General features: G+C 41.1%; 1 protein-coding gene across 2 annotated transcripts in view; it reads right to left on the bottom strand.

Annotated features, from left to right (window-relative positions):
- The window catches only part of LOC146641827 (transcription activator GLI2.L-like), a 99,188-nt gene that overhangs the window by 43,985 nt on the left and 35,362 nt on the right, over positions 1–19,841 (bottom strand). For both annotated transcript variants that reach the window (XM_085397937.1, XM_085397936.1), the window contains exon 3: positions 1,485–1,590. In XM_085397937.1, coding sequence (XP_085254063.1) covers positions 1,485–1,590 — 106 coding nt within the window. The remainder of the gene's footprint in view (positions 1–1,484; positions 1,591–19,841) is intronic.

Raw genomic sequence — 19,841 nt, 5'->3', positions numbered from 1 at the left:
TTTAGAAGTCTTTTTGGAGTTTTAAATTGTGTTAAATGGACCTCATCAGCAGATTGAGTTTGCAAAGCTGTTGTGAAGTTCATTCCTGACCTTGCAAATGACTCCAGCTGCTGATGAAACTCATGTATTTTGATCAAAAGCTCTCCATAAAAGTTGAAAACGTAAGGAGTGACTTTCCTAACCGCTGTTTTGAGAACCAACTTTAAACCAGACACATTTTCAGAGTCTTTCAAACTGTGAAATGAAGTGAAACCAAAGTCTCATTCAGTCTGCTGCACGGTTATAGGTTTTGGAGAATTCAGAGGAAAAATTCTGGTTTGACTTTTAAATAAAAGCAAGAACAAAACCGACACTGTGTTTTCTCAACAAAGTGAATTTCCCTAGAGAAAATAAATGGGATTTCATCTGCGACTGAACCTCACTGCAACCCAGAAGTCGGACTCACCACCAGCACTGAAGCCTGTTTTGTGACCTCTATACTCCAGGAGTTTAATTACGGTGCTAGCTCGGGGGCAACACGGCCTGCACCACACAGATTAGCTCCACAACAAGCCATTAATGAATATAAAGAGGTGCTGGGCGGAGGTGGGGTGTATTATGTCATCAGTGATGGATCCGGCCCTGCCGATCGCTGCTAATGGAGCGAGCTGCAGATTGACACCATCCAACTTAAATTTTATTTAACTTTTCACTTAGTCAGAAACAGAAAGGGAAATAAATATAGCTAGTAGTAGCCATAAATGTAACTCCACTCAGACACTGTGGGCATGTTTATTCTTATTTTTCACTGGTAGACCTGATCTGATATAACTTATTTCTTAAAAGGAAAACATCAATCTTTAAAGAGCTTTGCATTTACATAAGAAGTCCGTAAATCTTGTATCAAACTGAGGACAAAAACTTCCAGTGTAGTAAAACTTTAATACTTTCAACACCACTGAAAACAGGGAACCTCAGTTAAAGCTGGAAATCTTCGTCCTGCTGGTAAAATGCCTTGCTTAGTGGCACCTCAGCTATTAAAGGAGAATATTTTCCTCTCTTCTCAGTGAGATTTTTACCAGTTTGGATCCGAGCAGCTGAACTTCAGACTTCTCAAGCATCAGAGTGTTTCATCCCCAGACGGCTGGAGCCAGAAGAGCAAAGCTTGCCCACATAATCAAACTGTATCGGAAACAAGGGCTGTAGAGGGGAAATTTAGGAACTAGCATTGATTATTCACTTTGGAAGTCAGCATGTTGTCATCTGCTTTTGATATTGAACTTGGCAAACGTTCAGCTCTCATCAGCTAGCGTGCTATCACAGCAAATCCTCCAGAGTTAAAAAAAAAAAAAAAGAGAAAAAAACAACCTCTGTACTGTTCTGGAGTAACTGAATATGAAATAACTATTTGCATCAAGAAGATCTGATGACTTGAAGCCAGTTTAGTGAAGAAGCCTCTTTGGAGATAATTACCCAGAAAGAAGAAGAAGAAGGCGGTCACTTACCTGTGCATGGCATGGAGTGCGTGAGGCTCGTAGTGGTATCGCCCCTCGTGATGGCGCATGTCAATCGGGATCGGCGTGTGGAAGGTTGGGAAGATGTGGTGGGGGGCTACAACAACAGAGAGGCAAAGAAGAAGAAGAAGAAGAGAGTTAGCCGAGGAAGGCAGAGAGGGAGAGAGGAGACTTCAAAAAAAGAAGAGAGAAATTTCAAAGGCAAAAGGGCTACAATAAAGCAACATGAATTTCAGAGCAAGCTGAGCACTTTCGTGTAAAATATTGGCACTATCACACAAGAGAAGTGGAATAAATAAATAATCAAAGTTGTCCTAAGAAATCCTACATCTTGAACATAAAAGATATCCAACTGGGCTTTTGACAAAGACCTGCAGCTAGACGGTCTTTGAACTAGACGGGATGATGGACTGTGTGGAGGGAAGCTGCAGCCCCGACTCAAACTGGGACTGACAGCGCCGGGAAAATGCTTTCTTCTACTCACGCTCTTTCCATCCAAACAGCCTGAGTCTCCTCTGGAGCTCCAAACAGGCTCATAAAACACAGCTAAAGCCCTTAACTGACTCAACACAGAGTCCACACACTCCCCCTGTGTCGGGTGTAAACACAAGTGCATGTGTCTGACTGATTATTGGTTGTTTTTCCGGACATAATTACTGGAGGAGGAAATTGTGTGACTGTGCTTTCTGTTTCTGGGATTGAAGAGCCGGATGCATGGTTCCTGATCTGTGTTTGTCGGCTCAGTGTTGGGATAAATTACTGAGGTGTAATTCCAAAAACTTAAAACAACAAAGACCAGAGTATCTGGACTTTTTTTTCATCCGAGGCATGAGTCAAGCTCCAAAAACGCTGGAGCCTACATTTCCCATAAGGCAATTAAAGCTTTGGGGCCCTTGATTCTATAGTACATGATGGATGAATACCTGCTATCATCCAGGGAAAGGAAACAACATTCAGCTGTCCATATGGGAAGACACCTGAGTGAACATGCTAAATTGTTCATCAACACAAAGTGATGAAACATCCTCATCTCAGCCACAAATCCAACCCACACATCTCACTTCAAACTGCAATACAATAAATGTTGTACTCCTGCAGTTTCCCTGATCATGTTTCATGGTCCAGTGCGAGAAACCAACCTGAATGACAGTAGTTGCCATTAAGACAAAACCTGTTTCTCAAGCTCTTGCAACATCTCCCTTTGTATAATCTAAGGACCTCTGTATCATTCCACTGGTTTATCATTAAAATGACAATAGACTGGTGTCTTCAACCTGGCCATGCTGCATGCTTGAGGTTCAAAAAAATTGAGAAGTGAATGCTGAAACAACACCAAAGCTAAATGATTCAGGAGAGATTTGAAACTGTTAGTAAGCAAGACAGCCTGAGCTGACAAAGTGATTTTGTAGCAAGCTTTGGCTGTGAAAGAACAAAGAAAGGCATTAGCTAAAATCTCTAAAGCTATCCACAATTGTAGCTAAGCTACAAACAATGACTAGCTAACAGAAAATCTAATTTTGATGTCACAGAAAGTCACAAAATGTTGACTTTGCCCACAAAAGATAAGTTACAAACCAGCTGCTGATTGGTGTTTTGTTGCATTCTAGCAGAGCCATGCTAATGGTTCCACATTTCCAGCCTTTATGCAACGCTAAGCTAATAACTGTAGCAACAGATGTCGTTTTGTTTTAATACAAGCAGAATTTCCAAACGCATCTAACTTTTTCCTGTAAACTCAGATTCCTCTTACATTAGATAAAAACTGTTTGTGTCAGATAAGCATGAAGACAAAGCCCAGGTTGTGTTTAATAAAGGTGCATTCCTGCTTCTCATTTACCCAGCCGTTTGTTTTTACAAGCTCTGAGCATCCTTTTAATGGCCCTTTTTATTTGTCATTAAGGCGCTGTTTTCCTTTCATGGGTTCTTCTCGGATCTGGGAAGTTTACCCAAAACATCAGAACTAATTAGCTGTTGCGATAACACGAAACCACAGAAGATGTCGTGTCTTTATTTTACCACCACATAAACAAAGCCTTTTGGGGGGTGGCTCGCTCAGCTTTATGGAGTTATGTTTCTTGTTAACATTTTTCTCAGGTTTTTAATCTGGAAAAGCTCCACGAGGGCATTGCCTGACTCTCTCTCTACATGGTTCTCTCATCGTCTCCTCGCTCGTCCTCGCTGCAGTTTTCACGTCCTGCTAATTGCATCCTGGTGTGTCTCGACTCCGGGCTGCCTGATCAGAGACGAAGAAGACAGAGAGCGAGGAGGAGGAGGTGAGCCAGCTGATCTCTGGATTGCATTAAAATTCTTCCTGTGTGACACACACACGCGCGCGCGCGGACGCTCTTGCGGGCGCTCTTGCGGGAATCTCTCAGGGTGACCTGGGATTTGGGAGCGGCGGGGTCAGGGCCACGGATCATTATCTGCTCTCCACCGAGCGGGATAGGGATAACGTGGCCTCCTGGGGCCTCAGACCTGAGTGAGTCAGCATTCCAGGTCCATTCCTCTCACTCTGCCCCTGACAGCGTGACGGACAGCCCCGGTCCCTGAACGCCTGCAGAAATAGCCCACTTTACTTCATTTTGGGCCAGCCGCGGGGGGCCCGCGGGGGGCCCGCAGGGACGGGGGGCTGGATTCCTTCAGGCGACCAGCTCAGCCTTGTCACACCATCGTTTGGGCCGTGTTTGCTTTGGAGGAAGACGCGATTCAGAGGCTCTGCTGAGGAGGGAGCCGGTTTCCTGTCGCCGACAGTTGGAACGAGTGACTGCTTTCACTTTTTCAGTGTGGAAATGTCTCTGAATGAAGTGCTTGGGTCATCGCTGTCACTCATCAGAGCACGAGGGGGAATTAAGAAAGACGCTAAATGGGTTGTTTTGGTGCTTTCGCAACTGACCCGTTTGTTAAATAAACTCAGTTCAGTTTATTTAGGCGAGTGTGAACTCTGGTTATATGGTGAGAAGGACTGTGATATGGCTTCATGCAACTGAAACTCTGAATCAAAGGAGCAACATTAAACTTTGGAATATGGTTTTCTGGCAAATAACTTTTATTTATTCCCTTAATCGAGTCCCAGGGTTCTTGAAGAGCAGCTTTTAGTTCAGCAGTGTCTCATTACGATGAAACAGCGCAGAAAAAAACAAGAAAGTGTTTCTCTTTCATTCTACTCTGTTGTAGTCATCACGGAAGACTAAACCCTGCTTCCTGACGTTGACAAACACATCTGGTATTAATAAATGCAAATGCCACAAAAATGACAGCATGTACCAGTATAAACCGTCAGCTGAGCTGAGACATTATAAACACAGAGAGTTTAATCAAATGCTGGCTTCAAAACTCAGTGGAGAGCTGGTTTAGTCTCTGATATGACAAAAAACAGCAAAATAAAGTCCACCACAACTATAAAAAATCTGAGGTGATGCTTCTTTGTTCAATCAAGAGACCAAAAAGCAAAGAGACACAAATGGCAGTGAAGAGAAATGAATCGAAAGCAGCAATTTTCTGATTTGAACTCTGTAACCAGAGTTTTTTTTAATTATTTTTTTGTGAATCACACTCACATACAGTGTTTATATTAAGTGTTGCACTAGAAATCTCTCAAGTTCAAGGATGATAAAACATAAAGTGATTTAGTTGCATTCAATTCGTATGTAAGCAAAATTAAAAATAATAAGTTACCACAAATCTTTTTTTAATTTAGTAGAAATTGAAATGTTTGTCAGTGGGTAAACAATTCTTAGTCCTGTGTGCTTGCAATGAATAAGTTGTCCTAACGTGGTTATCGTAAATAAGCTTTACTTTGTTTTTTTTATTAGAATTGACAGTGCATTAGAGGCTGTGGTTACTCTTCTACTGATATTGGATTTAAACGTGATGAACTCACCCAGTGTGTGCGGGGCAAGGTCATATAAGCTCTTATAAACAGAACAAGCAAACTTGAATATTTTAACATTTTTAAAACTTAAAAATGGTATCATATTTCTGGAGTAGGAGACAGTAATGGACGGAAAAATGTTTTCCAATTAAATGAGGAATCAAATCGATAATTGATATCAATAATGGAACCGTATTTTATCTTTATCTTATCAATTCCCATCCTTAATTACTCAAACCAAGACTTCTTCCTAAATCAAACTAGTAGTTTTCCATGCCGAAAGTCATTTATATTGCCTAAACCTATACTGAACACAAATTTAATAAAGACATCTTAGTTTCTAAGCCCAACCAGGAGCTACAATCCAACACATACCACTGCTGTCCCACCAACCCCCTAACACAGACTTTGGAGGTCTAGGACCCGTATCTGTGGTGCACATGGAGGCGTAGACACTAAATGGGCATTTTGAAGTGAAAAGAAATGAAACAGCATTATGTGAAACTCCAACATGGCGAGGCACTGACTGTTCCTACCTTTTATTAACAAAGAGAGAGTGTGACCAAACAAGACCGAGGTCTTTATGATATACACAAGAGAAGATGAAGAAACGTCAGGAACAAAGTTCTGCTTCAGTGTGGCATGAAAGAGACAAACAGGTTTTACTTACAGTGTTAAAGATGTTTCTGTGGGATTTAAGAGCAGTTTGATAATGTGGTCAGTAACACCTGTGTTTACCTAATATTTCATGTGATGATGAAGATGAAGCAGACCTCAACAAACAAGCCAAATCTAATGAACCACAGGTGGGAGAGTCCTACTTTTCCTCCTCTTCTGAAAAAGCTCTGATGGTTATTAGTTTTTTATTGATTGGTTTCAAGTTGGATTTCAAAAAAAAAAAAAAGTCTTTAAATGGGTGAAACTGATCTGTGGTTAGCAGTGAAGACGCTTGTATCTGTTCCTGTGAGTTCCAGTCATGACTGACTCGTGTTAAGGGCGAAGCCGCCCCTTCCTCTTCCTCGCTGTTTGTCGTGGAAAAAGCCCCGCGGTCGCGTGTTTTTATTGGAGTGCTTCACATTAATTAAAGGCTCCAAACGTGACATTCAAAAGTCAGACGGCAGCAGCTGTGAAGAGGACGAGCAGCGAAGTGCTGCAGAGAGGTTACACCAGTAAATAGACCGATCCCCGGCAGCACGTGGTGGAGCGGAGAGGAAACTGTCAGTGTCTTTGTTCATGCTTTATTGATACCTTTATTGATTTCTACTGATCTCTATTTAAAGGACCTCTGGAGCTCTTCAAAAACACTGAAATCCTTCCACAAATGTTATCTGTATTTATGTTTTTAAGTCTTATGTCTGTTTTGAATTTCTGTTTCTATTTTCTGTTACCATTTGCAGCCACCACAGCCACGAATCAACTTCTTTAATCATCCTTCTGCCTAAATTTACTTCCATCTGCTGTTTTTATTTATGTCACTGTTTAACTCACTCTATATCTTGACTCTACAGCTATTTTCAGCCATCTCTATATCCAAATATATCTCCATGTTTATTTATTTCATTTTCTTCTTTTTCATTTGGTCTTCTTTTATGTCCTTGTATCTCTACAATTCCTCTGTATCAGTTTTTCAATCACAGGTTATCTCTTTTCTTGTCATTTTTATCTCCGTTCACAACATTATAAACTCTTCTTTTTTTGATCCTTTGTTTTTATTTGTCTACCTCCTGTCAACATAACTCAGACTTCCATTCCTGTGGTAATCATCTTCTCCTATCTCTGTTATATTATCTAATGATGTCTCATTAGATCGTTGTTATTTAGGGACACCCCTCTTCCTGTATTTATCTCTATTTAGTCTTTAATTAACATCATTTTATCCTTCCATTATCTCTGTTCATATTGCCAGTTTGATGATATATTAATTTTATATTCTTTATGTCCCTTCTAATCTCTTTTAGCTCCATTTCTGTCTCTATTTCTAATCTGTTCTCTCTGTGAAACTCGTCTCATCTCTCTTCTTTCTTCTTCTATCCATCCGGCTGAAGTTTAATTTTCCTGGCTATGTTTTCTGTTATGTCTCTGTTCATTTGTTTATCTCCTTCCTGTTATGCATCTCCACAGCTACGTCGCCACCTCTCCCTAACCCCATCTCTACTTTTCTATTTCTATCCCACACAAAAAAGAGATAAATAACTATCCCAATCCTCGGATGTACAGTATATTAATCAGAGGATTTGATTTGACTTTTCAAAAGTCAGTTCTAAAAATGGAGGCGTGAATCACTCCACCCATCTCTGTGATATCAGTCTCTCTGACAAATTTGTCTGTTTCATCTGTATTATTTGTCTTTTTATGTCCACTTCTGTTATTAACTCCACAGCTTTCTCCCTCTCTCATGATGATCTCTGTTCTTTATTGTTTTACATGTTCCCATCAGTCCTGCTCTGTCATGTCTTTCCTCTTTACTTAATCACATTAATTCCTATAACTGCATCTTTTGTTTCTTTGACTTTTACACACACACACACACACACACACTTTTCTGTGGTAACCATCTTCTCCTACATATATATATATATATATATATATATATATATATATATATATATATATATATATATATATATATATATATATATATATATATATGCACATTAGTGTTTATTTCTATTACATCCATCCTGCTGACAGTGCCATTTATCTCTATTCTGACTTGTAACATTTGAATCCATTTTTATTTCTTGACCTAATTTCTCTTTTAATTCTTTCTTTTCTGTCACTTGTTATCTACCTCGATGGCTCTGCATAGCTCTCAATACCACCGGCTGTGCCTTTATATATCCCAGCCTTCCTATCTGTAAATGCCTTAAACTCTTACTTGTTTCTATAGTCAGCTCCTCACATAAATCCTAACATCTGCCTAAACATTTATTTTGAAACATTTATATATCTTCCTCTGTTATCATTTTTTCTCTCTCTATTCCTATTTTAATCTTTATTTGTCTCTGTGTGTCCTGCATTTTCCTCCCTTATGCTGTAACCTCAGATAATGTTTTCATTGCTATGCTGTCTTTTCCTATCTCCGGTACCCACATTTCTCCCTGCATTTGTCTCTATTTGTTGATTGTATTTTTATTTCTCTCACTGTGTTTTCATTCTTTCAATGATTCTTTCTATTACAATCTGTATTATCTGTTCATGTGTCAGTCTGTCACGTTGTTGCCTTTTCTTGTCACCTTAGTCATTACTGTATTTAATTTTCTTGTCTTTATGTTACCTGTAAACTTGTTTATTTTTGTTTATGTCTCTATTTCTGTATTTCTCCTATCTGCCTCTATAGCTCTCCCTTCCTCTCTGCTCTCTTTCTCTATTTCTGTCTCTCTCTATAAGTCCTACACCTCTATAGCCATCTCTGTGTCGACACCTTTCCTTCCCCGTCTCTATCTGTACTTCTGTCACAATTCAGAGAGAAATTTCTCCAATTTTTCTGTGGACTTCTGCTTTGCCTTTCTCATCTTCATTCTTTTTCTTTTCTATTTCTCTCCCTCCTCGTCTCCCTGCTTTCTGTGACCGCCCTCTCCGACTGTCCCAGACATCCCTGGCTGTAATTTGGCTCGCTCCGGTATAATTACCCTCTGACTGACTGCACGAGTACAGCAGCTCGGTGTGCATGCGAGAGAGCACTAAAGGGCCCCATTGATTGAAAGAGCAGCTCGAGTTAATGCCCCATTCATAACAGTCGGAGGGTGAATTGTAAGAGGGGGTCAGCGAGGGGGGGCAGGAGGAGGACAGGGGAGGATGGGGGTGAGACAAAGAGCAGCTACATCTGGGTCACCAAAACAGCACGGTCAGGGGACGAGGTCTTTTTAATTCTACACCACTGTAAGCAACCGTGGAAGACAAATAAAAGCCCCAATGCAGTTTAAGACTGGAAAAAGTAAAGAGAGAGAGGAGATTAAACAAAAGAGGAAGAATGAAAGAAAGTAGGAAGAATGGGAAGGAAAGTGCAGGAGATAAGAAAAAAATATAAAGACGCAAAATGATCAAAGTTGAAAAAAGATGGTTGTAAGAAAGTTGGCTGCATAGAGTAAACTGAGCATCACACTCATAAATATCCTTTGAAAACAGCAGGTTTTGTTTACAGCAGCACAAAAAAGGGAAAATTAATCTTTACTTAGAACCAGGTAAAACTTTGCCAAGTGTTTGAAGACATGCAAAACTAAACTGGCTGAGATTTAATAAATGTGCTTGAAAGGTTTTATGCACTCCGAGCTGAGTCAAAGCTAAATTGACTTAAATCAAGAGGTAATGACTTGTTTCTAGAAGAGTTTCTAGCATAGATTTCTCCTCTTCCACCTTGGAAACATTGGACTTGGAGGAAGTAATTCAGCCGGTCGCTCTGTCAGCTTTTCAGCCATCCACACTGAGGTTTCCTCTGCGGGCCTGGGCCTGGGAGTCCAGGCCGGGGATTGACCATGCAGGCTTATTCCATCACCGAGACAGCCCCATTGTTCTGCCGCCACAGGAAGAACAAAAGGCGAGTGCTCGTGAGAGTTCAAGAGGCGCGTTTACCTGATTCACCGGGCCCCGATCCCCCCTGGGCGTACGCAGCGTAAGGCAATGCTGCCGCGCCCCCGCTCGGGCTCTAGCCATCTATTAGTCTTTGCTTGGTAACATTTGTTTTAGCGGCTGGTGAAGCGCCGCAGAGGGCTGGCTACAGTTTTTCATAGTCAGCCTCCGTTCAGCACACACACAGCAGAAACGCGGCTTTCTGCTGTTAGAGTGAAGCACGAGCTAAATTTAGTCGCAAAACTGCGAGGAGGGCTGGTGATGACCGTGCAGAGAGAATATGTGCATATAACCAGTTTCAGTTAACACCACAATTTACTTCAAGGTCCTCTGAGCAGCAATTTCAGAGCCTCTGCAGGAGAGTTTGCTCAGTTGTACAGTTGCAGATGTTCATATTTGCATTTTTGTCAAAGTCTTAATTTTCTGAATCCGATCCTTTTTTGGCTTAAACATGCTCTTTCTGCAGCCAACAGTAAAGTCAGGACATGTATTTCGTAGAAGTTTAAAACATGTGGCCTGTTTTGAAATGTCATCAAATATGTCATGACCAGGGTATTTCTGTTTCTTTTTGTTTTGTGTGGAAACTGTTTTTTTTTCCTCACTTCCTCTGGAGAGGAAGGGTCTGCCTCAGGGTGGAGTCTGGAAGTTGGATGCTTTCCCTCACACCTGCACTGCATCTCTTCATGGAAGATAATATTTACATTGGTATGCTGTAATGTCTGTAATGACATGGAATATTTAAGGGTGGCATGTGTGTCAGGTCATCGCCAAATTATCTTAACCTCTTCTGTGGTATTGAGGTTCACCTACTAGTGGTCATTTCTAGCCTGCCAGCTGAACTCAACAACACTTCTCCCAAACTGTAACCACCTGCCCATTCTCCACCGAACTCCCCAGTATCCTGGACTGTAGTATGGACTCGTCCCTCCCAGTTCTGGAACCCCCGTGGCTAAGACCAAACTTTCTGACCCCCCGATTTGCGATCCATTCACTACCTCTCACTTACACTTTCTCTCTCACCCTGCAGATCGCACAGCCCCACCCCTCTGAGTCATCCCCCACCCAGGTGATCCCTGCCTTTGCTTAAATGAAGAAATATTTTGTTGTAGAACAGTCCACCAAGTCTGACGTCTCATCGTCATGACACAAAGGTCCATTAAGTGCAGCCTTAAGTAGTGCGTGACCATCACCAGTGCTGTAGGAATGATTCACTCAGCATTCTGTCTAAAGTATTCTGACTTCACAAGAGTTTCTGGCTGGTCAAAATTGTATTGAATTCATACTGCTTTGACTGGCAGCATGTCTAATTGAAATTGGTGGGAATTAACGTCAACTGACTCATTTCGGCAACGATCACATAACACATCTCCACTTTAAATGGGCTTTACATAAAGATGTAGGATGAATATGATATAGCTATATAGGAGGATATAGCTTTTTGTAAATCCTTGACTTTGCTTTTTGGCCATCACCACCTTGCTTTTTTAGAACCCTTAGTTGCTGTATTTGGACAACAGCATGGACCAGTAACTTTACCAGGCCATTTGCAACAGTTCAAACAGTTCATTAACACCAGTTAGCTAAGGGAGAGTCAGCTTAGCCCTTACTTATGCATAAATTTAGGTTTAATAAAGTTTAGATACATGAGTCTATCCAAAGGGCCAGATTAAAGACTGGATTAAGCATAAACCATCCCTACATGTTGATGATGTGATTCTATTTGTTACCAAGTTCTATAAACCATTAAAAAATAGGCCAGACATCCAGTTTAGTGAGTTAACTTAGCTGAAGTTGGTACCTGCTTGTGTCGCCATTCACCTGTCAAAGAAGCCACGGCCCTAATATTTTAAACTTTAGGTCAGAAAACAATTAAACAGATAAAGATTAGAAATAGTTCACCCCCCTACACAGTTGTATGTAGACATGCTAATGCAATGTTTACAGACATAAAATAGCCTGTAAGCATGCTTATTTCTGCCATAAAGGGACATTTTAATATTGGAAGTCTATGGGAACAGGAAATCAAAACACCTGTTAATCCAGTCAGTGACTTTTTGAAGCTCCACTGAGACAAAAAATCACTAGAAACGCCACAAAAATTACAATTACCTCAAATGCTAAATAAAATCCAACTCTGAGGTTTCTGCCTCCATCCCAGCTCAATGGAAACAACACATGTTTAGAGAAATAGTGAAACTGGAGTTACTGTCTACCAGACACATAGTCCTCATGAACAAAGCTGATGGTTGTGGTAGTTGGGGGTGGTTTGGGACTTTCCATCACCGTCACCTCCATTGTGTTGGAATGACTATAGACATGACAGACTTAGGCAAAAATCTCAAAACCTGGACAAATGAACCCAAACTGCAGCCATAAAAATGCCATTCAGTGTAAACATCACTTTGCAACTTTACAGAAGCTTGACGATAAGCAAGTCCTGCTCTACAGGAGCAGAAATGTATTAGTATTTTTGCAAGGTACAAGCAGTTTACCACAGAGGGAATGAGTCAGGCCTTCAAACATGTCTGTCTGTTTCCAATGTATTTCAACACCATCTCTGATGCCCTCTCACTTTATGTTTCACTGGGGAAATTTCTCAAACTGGAATAAAAAATTGATGCTGCATTGATCCAATCAATCTGTGAATCTTCAACAACAGTAAGATAAGATAAGATAAGATAGAACTTTATTAATCCCTCGGGTGGGTTCCTCTGGGAAATTTGACTTCCAAAAAAAGCACAGCAACGACCGAAGTTACAGTTACAGAATTGTTATATATATATATATATATATATATATATATATATATATATATATATATATATATATATATACACACACACACACACATATATAAATACAGAGACAAATATAAATAAAATATACAAAGGGGATAAATAGAATAAATAGGAATAAAAAATAAAAATACAAGTGAATTGCACATTTCAAGTATTGAGTCTATTGCACTGTTGACTATTTACAAAAAGTATTGCACAAGGTATTGTACAGTGAGGTGAAGAGGCACTACAGCTTAGTTGTTCCCCCCTCCTTTGTCCTCCTGTTTCCCCTCCCTCTCCCCTCCAGAGAGGAGTTAAACAGTTTGATGGCGTGTGGGACAAAGGAGTTTTTAAGTCTGTTAGTTCTTGTCTTGGGGAGAAGCAACCTGTCACTGAACAGACTCTTCTGATTGTTTATGGCCGTGTGCAGAGGATGCCCAGCATTGTTCATAATGTCCAGCAGTTTCTTTAATGTCCTTTTCTCTGCCACTGTCACCAGAGTGTCCAGCTTCATGCCGACCACAGAGCTAGTAAAGGACTTCACATAGAAGAAGGAGTTGGTTTTGACCTCAAAGTTAGCTTTTCGCTGCTGCCATGAAAACAAAATGCTGTTCTGACTGAACCGGACCAGAAAACAAACGTTTTGATTTTTGCAGCGATTATCTTCTTGTAGCAGTCCTGAAGAACTCTCAACATGGGGGTCTCGCAGGTCATTCACTGCTTCTGACCATAAATCAGTCATGATTAGCCAATTAATGTAAAATAATGACATTGAGGGATGGTTTGGGGTTGGTTTCCTCATATTTTCACTGATGCCCACATACTTTTGTCTGTTAAATAATTTGTTTTTTCTCTTTGATAACTAAATTTAACTCAAAAAATAGAGTTTTAAGAAGTTTTTGGCATATCCTGTGGTCACCCTGCTGCGTATCAGTGTATTCAACCTCAGGCAGACCACCACCAGTCCCTCCATGCAGGACTGTGTGGAGCATGGAGGCCACGAGGGACAGAGTTACTTATCAGCCTCGGACAGCTGGGCTCAGGCCATGTGCTAATAACCTCCATGCATCAACGGGCTGAAGGTGAGGGCGCGGCGGCAGGCATTAACCAAATGAAGCAGGCGGCGGGGGCTGACGGGGCCGTCCTACAAGCAGCACGTTGTTAGCATGCTGTTTGTGTAATTTAGGTACTTAAAAGACGGCGAGGGTTCAAAGACTGATTGCACCGTCGAGTAATCAGCCACCTCCACTGCGCGCCTGATTTATCACCCCCTCGCTTAATAGCACTGCTTAACACACAGGTTTGTCCAGATTAAGTAATTACCTGAAAGCAAAAGTTTATTATGTGGTGCAACGGGCTGGTGATAAAGGCCTGCTGTCGAGAGGAGCCACAGAGAGGCCTCGGAGCTGCTGAATGAGAGCGATAATTAAAATACAATGAATTAAATTGTCGCTTCTGGGGCTGTCACCATGCTCCCCAGCTAACATCCATATTACCCCGCCGGCACCCTCGCTAGGGGGGCGCCTGGGATTATGCCTCACCCCGGACTGGTGGAGCAGCTGAGAGGGAAATGACTCCAATGGGCCATCTGTAAATTAAACAAAGACCTAGTTCCTCTCCGAAAATGAGTGTGGAGGGTGAGAGGGGAACAAACCTGAGCTATGAATAACACCTGAGCGCACATTAGCTCTGTAAGGTTGTTGTGCTGGCGTCTTAATGAGGCGGAGGCCTCTGCAGGTACAGATGTTGGTGAACAATGAGAGGGAGGCAGCACGGGGGAATCTTTTGAGTGATGCGCCTGTGATGATGAATGTCTCGCAGGTGGAAGCAGAAGACGTCTTCTCTGTCTTCACACCGCTCTCCAAGGAGGCCCCGGACCTCCGGCTCGATCTACCAGAATAGATGGAGCCTCCGTCCTGTGGTGTCAGCACCCGTCCACCTCCCGTGTTGACAAACGCTCTGCCGCACGTCTGACACAATCTGCTGAAGCAGTGTTGTCTCTATTTTTTGACCCAGCCACTCCCCCGGCTCCACTCTCTGAACCGATTTTATTTGTTTGACATTGTGCTGCTGCGTGTGATGGAGAGCAGGCCCCTGGCTGACTTCATCAGGCCTATAAAGATGAGCCAGGAGCTGCTTGTCTCCAATGAACGCCCTCCAGCAGGCGCAGACAGGGCAGAAGAAGATTTGGGTTACATTTCTGACTACAACTGGAAATCAGAAGAAATCAGAAGTCTGATCTAATACAAGAAAATGCCTTAGCATAGACACCAGGGCTCATGGTCACATCGTAGTCTGTATATGAAAGATGGACGGAGTAACTGTGACATCACCCATTCGTTTGCAAACATCCATTTTGAAGCCTGGACTTCTGGTCTTTAACATGTTGGTTGTTGGGACCAGAAATGACCATGTTTGGACAAGAAGGTCACCTAGAAACAGCTGCAAGAAGCAAAGCAACAACTGCTACGATCACAGACTGTATATAAAAAACTGTGATGCCACACATCAGTTTTTGGACTCATTTTGGAGTCATAATATTAGAATTTTTGCCATATCAGGTCAGTTCAGCCAGAAGTGCCCATGTTTGGACAAGTGGGTGCAGTGCTAAGTTAGCAGCTAATGCTAGCTAGCTTAATTAGCAGAGTAAATCCATCACCTGGCATAGATATTTTTCAAAATTTAGTTTTGATGAATCTTTTTTCAAAAAACAAACTATTTTAACTCCAATCTCTGTAAGGTTGCTTAATTTAGGCTCACTAAAAAGTCAAATTTTTCTGATTGGCCAACTTCAAAAGGGCTGGGTAGCTAGTACTAGACTTGCTAATTGTGTTCCAGGGGTCCAGTTTAGTAACTTGGAAGTGAAGCAGGCAAGTAGGAGCTTCTAATTATACAAATTTTAAGCCTGAATATTTCTACTTATGAACATTTTACCATGGAAGTCTGTGGTGGAGTGACTCACCTTTGGAGCCTCTAGTGTTGGTTAGAGGAACCACAGTTTTTTCCTTTTGAGCCTGGAGGTCCCCGTCTTGTTTAATCACCACAAATTTTATCCAGCGTGAGTGGTTATATGTGTTCAGCTCTGTATTAAACAGAGAACCTCTAATGTAAACTTTTATGTATAAACTGATGCTACAGAAAAAGAATGACCCAGTCAGATTGTTCCACTCACCACCATTGTGTGACCTCTGTTTTCTTACTCTTGACACTCCTCACACAAACTCTCTTTAGACACTTCAAACTCTCCTTTGGTCCTTCCTTTCTGTGTTAAACAGAAGCTTGTGGGAGAAAGGAGTCAAGAAAAGGAGACAAAGCTGCAGGGAGCTGACTTTCTAATCCTGATTAACACTTTCCCACTGCTTCAGGAGCCACACACACTCAGTGCAAACGCTGCAGGTCAGGAAGTTTGGATTCACACAAACTCCAACAACTTTGCCTCTGATCAGTGTCTTGAACACACAGAGGGGGAATTACAATGCAGAGCAGAAAATTACAGGACCCAGACGTCCACAGCTCGATGACACATTAGAACCCCCCCCCATAAACCACTCCCTGACTTGAGTTTAGTTTAGAAGGCCTGCTTGGCTTGTAATCGAGCAAAACGAAGCAAAGCGTTTCACAAACTTTGCCATGAAGCTTTAAACAGAGGAAAAATTACACCCTATGAGACCCGAGCATGCAGGAGGACCCGCCTGCATTCACTGTCTCCTTCTCTTCGCTCTGACTTTACAGCACAAATCAGCCTGGGTTTATGGCTCAAAGGGAGGTGGGCTGATGTTAACATTTTGGGTAATTTTTCATCAGGTTATATTGCTTGCTAAAGCTCAGCCATCTACATGTAGTGTCTCAAGCATGCTTCCCCAAATCAAACTGCCTGTTGCTACAGCTGAAAACATTCCCAAAATGTTCATCATTTAACATATCCCACATCTCATACATCTTAAAAACCCACAGGCCTTTAAAGCTTTGAAGATTTCTACCAATAACCCAAACCAGCTCAAAGACTGTGGTGAAATTTTTGAGGAGAACGGCTTCCAGGAAATTTCAAAGCAGGTGATTCCACTAAACTGAAAATTCATTCATAACTCAGGGTTAATCCCAGTGTTACTTAAGTCCTGCTTCAGAGCGGATCCCTCTGACCTTTTTACCTTAATAGTGGATCTAAAATGATCTTTTACGATGGGAATTCAAAGAAACCGTTGCGTGAAGAAGCCCCAGGTCACAGTTTTTTAAATCTGCAGAAATTTGATGTGTATCAGTCAGAACTTTGACCTGATTGGATAATCTGATATGCTTTGACCTACAGACGTGACACAATGAAGAAGAAAAAGAAGAAGAAGAAGAAGAAGAAGAAGTAGAAAAAGAAGAAGAGAAGCTACCAGAAGCAGCTTTATTGTGTCTGCAGTTAGGTTGCATGCCAGCGCAAATCCCCGCTGTCATGAAGCTATTTGTCCGTGAGTAAAGACAGCTGCTGGATCACAGAAGGATGAGAGGGAAGGTTGGATTTTATGGGGCATGAAGAGAAGTTGATTAAACATTTGTTCTGGATAGATTTTAGGAAGAATAAAAGTCACGAATCTCCAGCTGAGAAAGGCCAAACTGCTTTTCCTCTAACCTGCCCTGCATCTCTGCATCACCTAGCGGAGCTCACAGTCAGAAATCAGAGTTCATGATAGTCAAAAACGGCCAAATCTCATCTTTGTGCTCTTTATTTTTTTGGTTATTCATCACAGTTATCGTCTTGTCATTAGCAACTAAAACTCTGAGCAGGTGCAGTAATTTAGTTTTCCTACTGGCTAAATTACATGAATTTATGAGCATGTGAGTCTGCAGGAGGAGGTCGGGGTGGATGGTGGGTGCACAAACCTAACAAATTCATGCTAAAGATCAGAGTTCAGCTCTTAAAGTTGATGTGCAACAAGCAGATAAAATCACTGGTAAAACTCATCATGTTTGCTGACAGATGTAAGTAAACCAGGCCAATACTGATGCAGTAACAAATAGTCCTGTAGTAACTGGTCAGTTCCAAGTTGGCTCGCTTTTTGAATAACCCGGCAAAACAACTGGAGTAACAAACCAAACCACTACTGATTTTAGAGGACGATGATAGGTACACAGCTATCAGTCAACAAAGCCAATATTTATCCATTACCGATACTTGGCCATTATATCAGTAGATCAAAATCTAAAATTAAATGAACAATACGTATATTTTTTTATTTAATTTATGATTCTTGTTTTTATTTACTTTCCCTTCTGCCTCAGTTTTTATGTATATATTCTTATATTTATTCAGTATTTCTTAAGAGTAAGAAAGATTTAGTTACATATCTTTATTATTTTTTGATACACGATTCATTTATTTTTATTTACTTAATTGCTTTATTTGTTGTTGTTTTTATTGCCCAGTTTTCATTTTCCTAAACTTTATTTCTGTTTAACACCTTCAGAATGCCACTGTGGAGGATGTCATTTAAAGTTAGTCATGAAGCAAATTAAAGCATTTCAAATGTCACATTTTGAATTAATTGATGCCATGGGTGATGTTTAATGTATATCTTTGATGTGTTTAAGGAAATTACACTATTTTCATTAAGTGTTTTATTTTACTTTTTGACAGCTGTATTCTTTCATAATTGGTCATTTTTTAAAAGCTGTCAAATTGTAGTAATTTCACTTTCCACAGCTGGAAATGCTCCTTCAGCCATGTCTATTGACTAAACACCCAGCTAGATTAGTACCTAGGATGGGAATCAAACCTGTGACCTTCCTCTATCAGAACAATGATCCCACCGTTCTTTAATAACTGACTCTACTGGATGCACTCAAACAGCTGCAGTAACAATACACCGAGCTCCTCAGCAGAGTGTAGTATTGATCTGCATCAGGCCTCTCCCCCTCCATCTCATCCCCAGTGGGCGACCTCTGACCTGCACAATTCAGTCTGCTGAATGGAAGCTGCGTGCTCCACAAAGCCCAGCGAGCAGCGCAGTGTGTAAAGATAAAGTGCCTAGCTTAGAGGAGGAGAAGAAGAAGAGGCCGCCTCACACAATGAGAGCACAATTAAACGCTGACTCGCACCTCATCTCGACCTGCCTCAGCGAATCGTAACGGGACAAAAGCACGGGAATTGGAGGGATCAAGTGCACCATTTCAGACCAAAAAAATAGCTCCTCTTTAAAGCATATGCAGACAACAAAAATTTTTTTAAATCATCGCAGTGATTCATCTTAAAAGTCCTGACTAATGACTCATGTTTGGACTTATTAAGAAAGAGCTCTAATCTGCATATTTCCTGACCTTATTTCAGGCCCAGTTTGGCCTGGTTTGGTGGCTAATTAGCTTGAGAAAACACCACCAATGGTGAGAAGACAAAGCACATCAGGACAACAATTAGTCCAAAAAAAAGCTTCCTGAATAAATTAGAGCCAGAAAAAACAGATACAGGAGAGGGTTACAAACTTCACCTTTTATATCAATTTTGATGAGATTAACCTCAAAACACTGTCATTAGTGTCAGCTAGGGTCTAGTATTACACTTGGTGGATGTGAAGAGGTTTAAGTTTTCTGTAAAAGTGGAGGGCGGTGAAGTTGAGCTTTAACATTCAATTTCTGTGTGATCACAACAGGAGAGAAGAGGAGTTAAGTCAAGCAGGTCAATCTGCTCCCACCTCCAGCTCCGGGAGTCTAGGGAAGCAAAAGGGAGCTAAAATAAAAGACCTGTTAACAGGTAGAGTACCATAGTTTATGAGCAGCATCTGAGCCTGTAGATGACAAACAAATTCATGCTAAAGATCAGAGTTTAGCTGCTAGAATATTGTTCATGATGTCTGCTGATATTTGACCGATATCAGTAAAGTGGGCCGATATTTAGCCGATATCAATACAGTGTCCTTCCAACAAATCCTCCAGATGTTAATCACTTACAAGTTGATTCACTTTTTGAGTAATCCTGCCAAACAAACAGAGAACCCAACAACACCCTGCTGAATTGTTTAATTTTCTCAATAAAAGAGGAGGATGGTGGGTGTACAGATATAAGTCAACTAGGCCAATATTTAACCAATACCCATATTGTTTTATATATATATATATATAAATCAGTCCATCTCTAGCAAGAAAAACACATCC

This window comes from Rhamphochromis longiceps, linkage group LG23, assembly GCF_057381845.1.
Source record: "Rhamphochromis longiceps isolate RC_006_pf linkage group LG23, R_longiceps_female_GT1.1, whole genome shotgun sequence".
Lineage (NCBI taxonomy): Eukaryota > Metazoa > Chordata > Actinopteri > Cichliformes > Cichlidae > Rhamphochromis > Rhamphochromis longiceps.
Note: the sequence above shows the minus strand (reverse complement) of the source record. Positions and strands in the feature narration are given on the sequence as shown.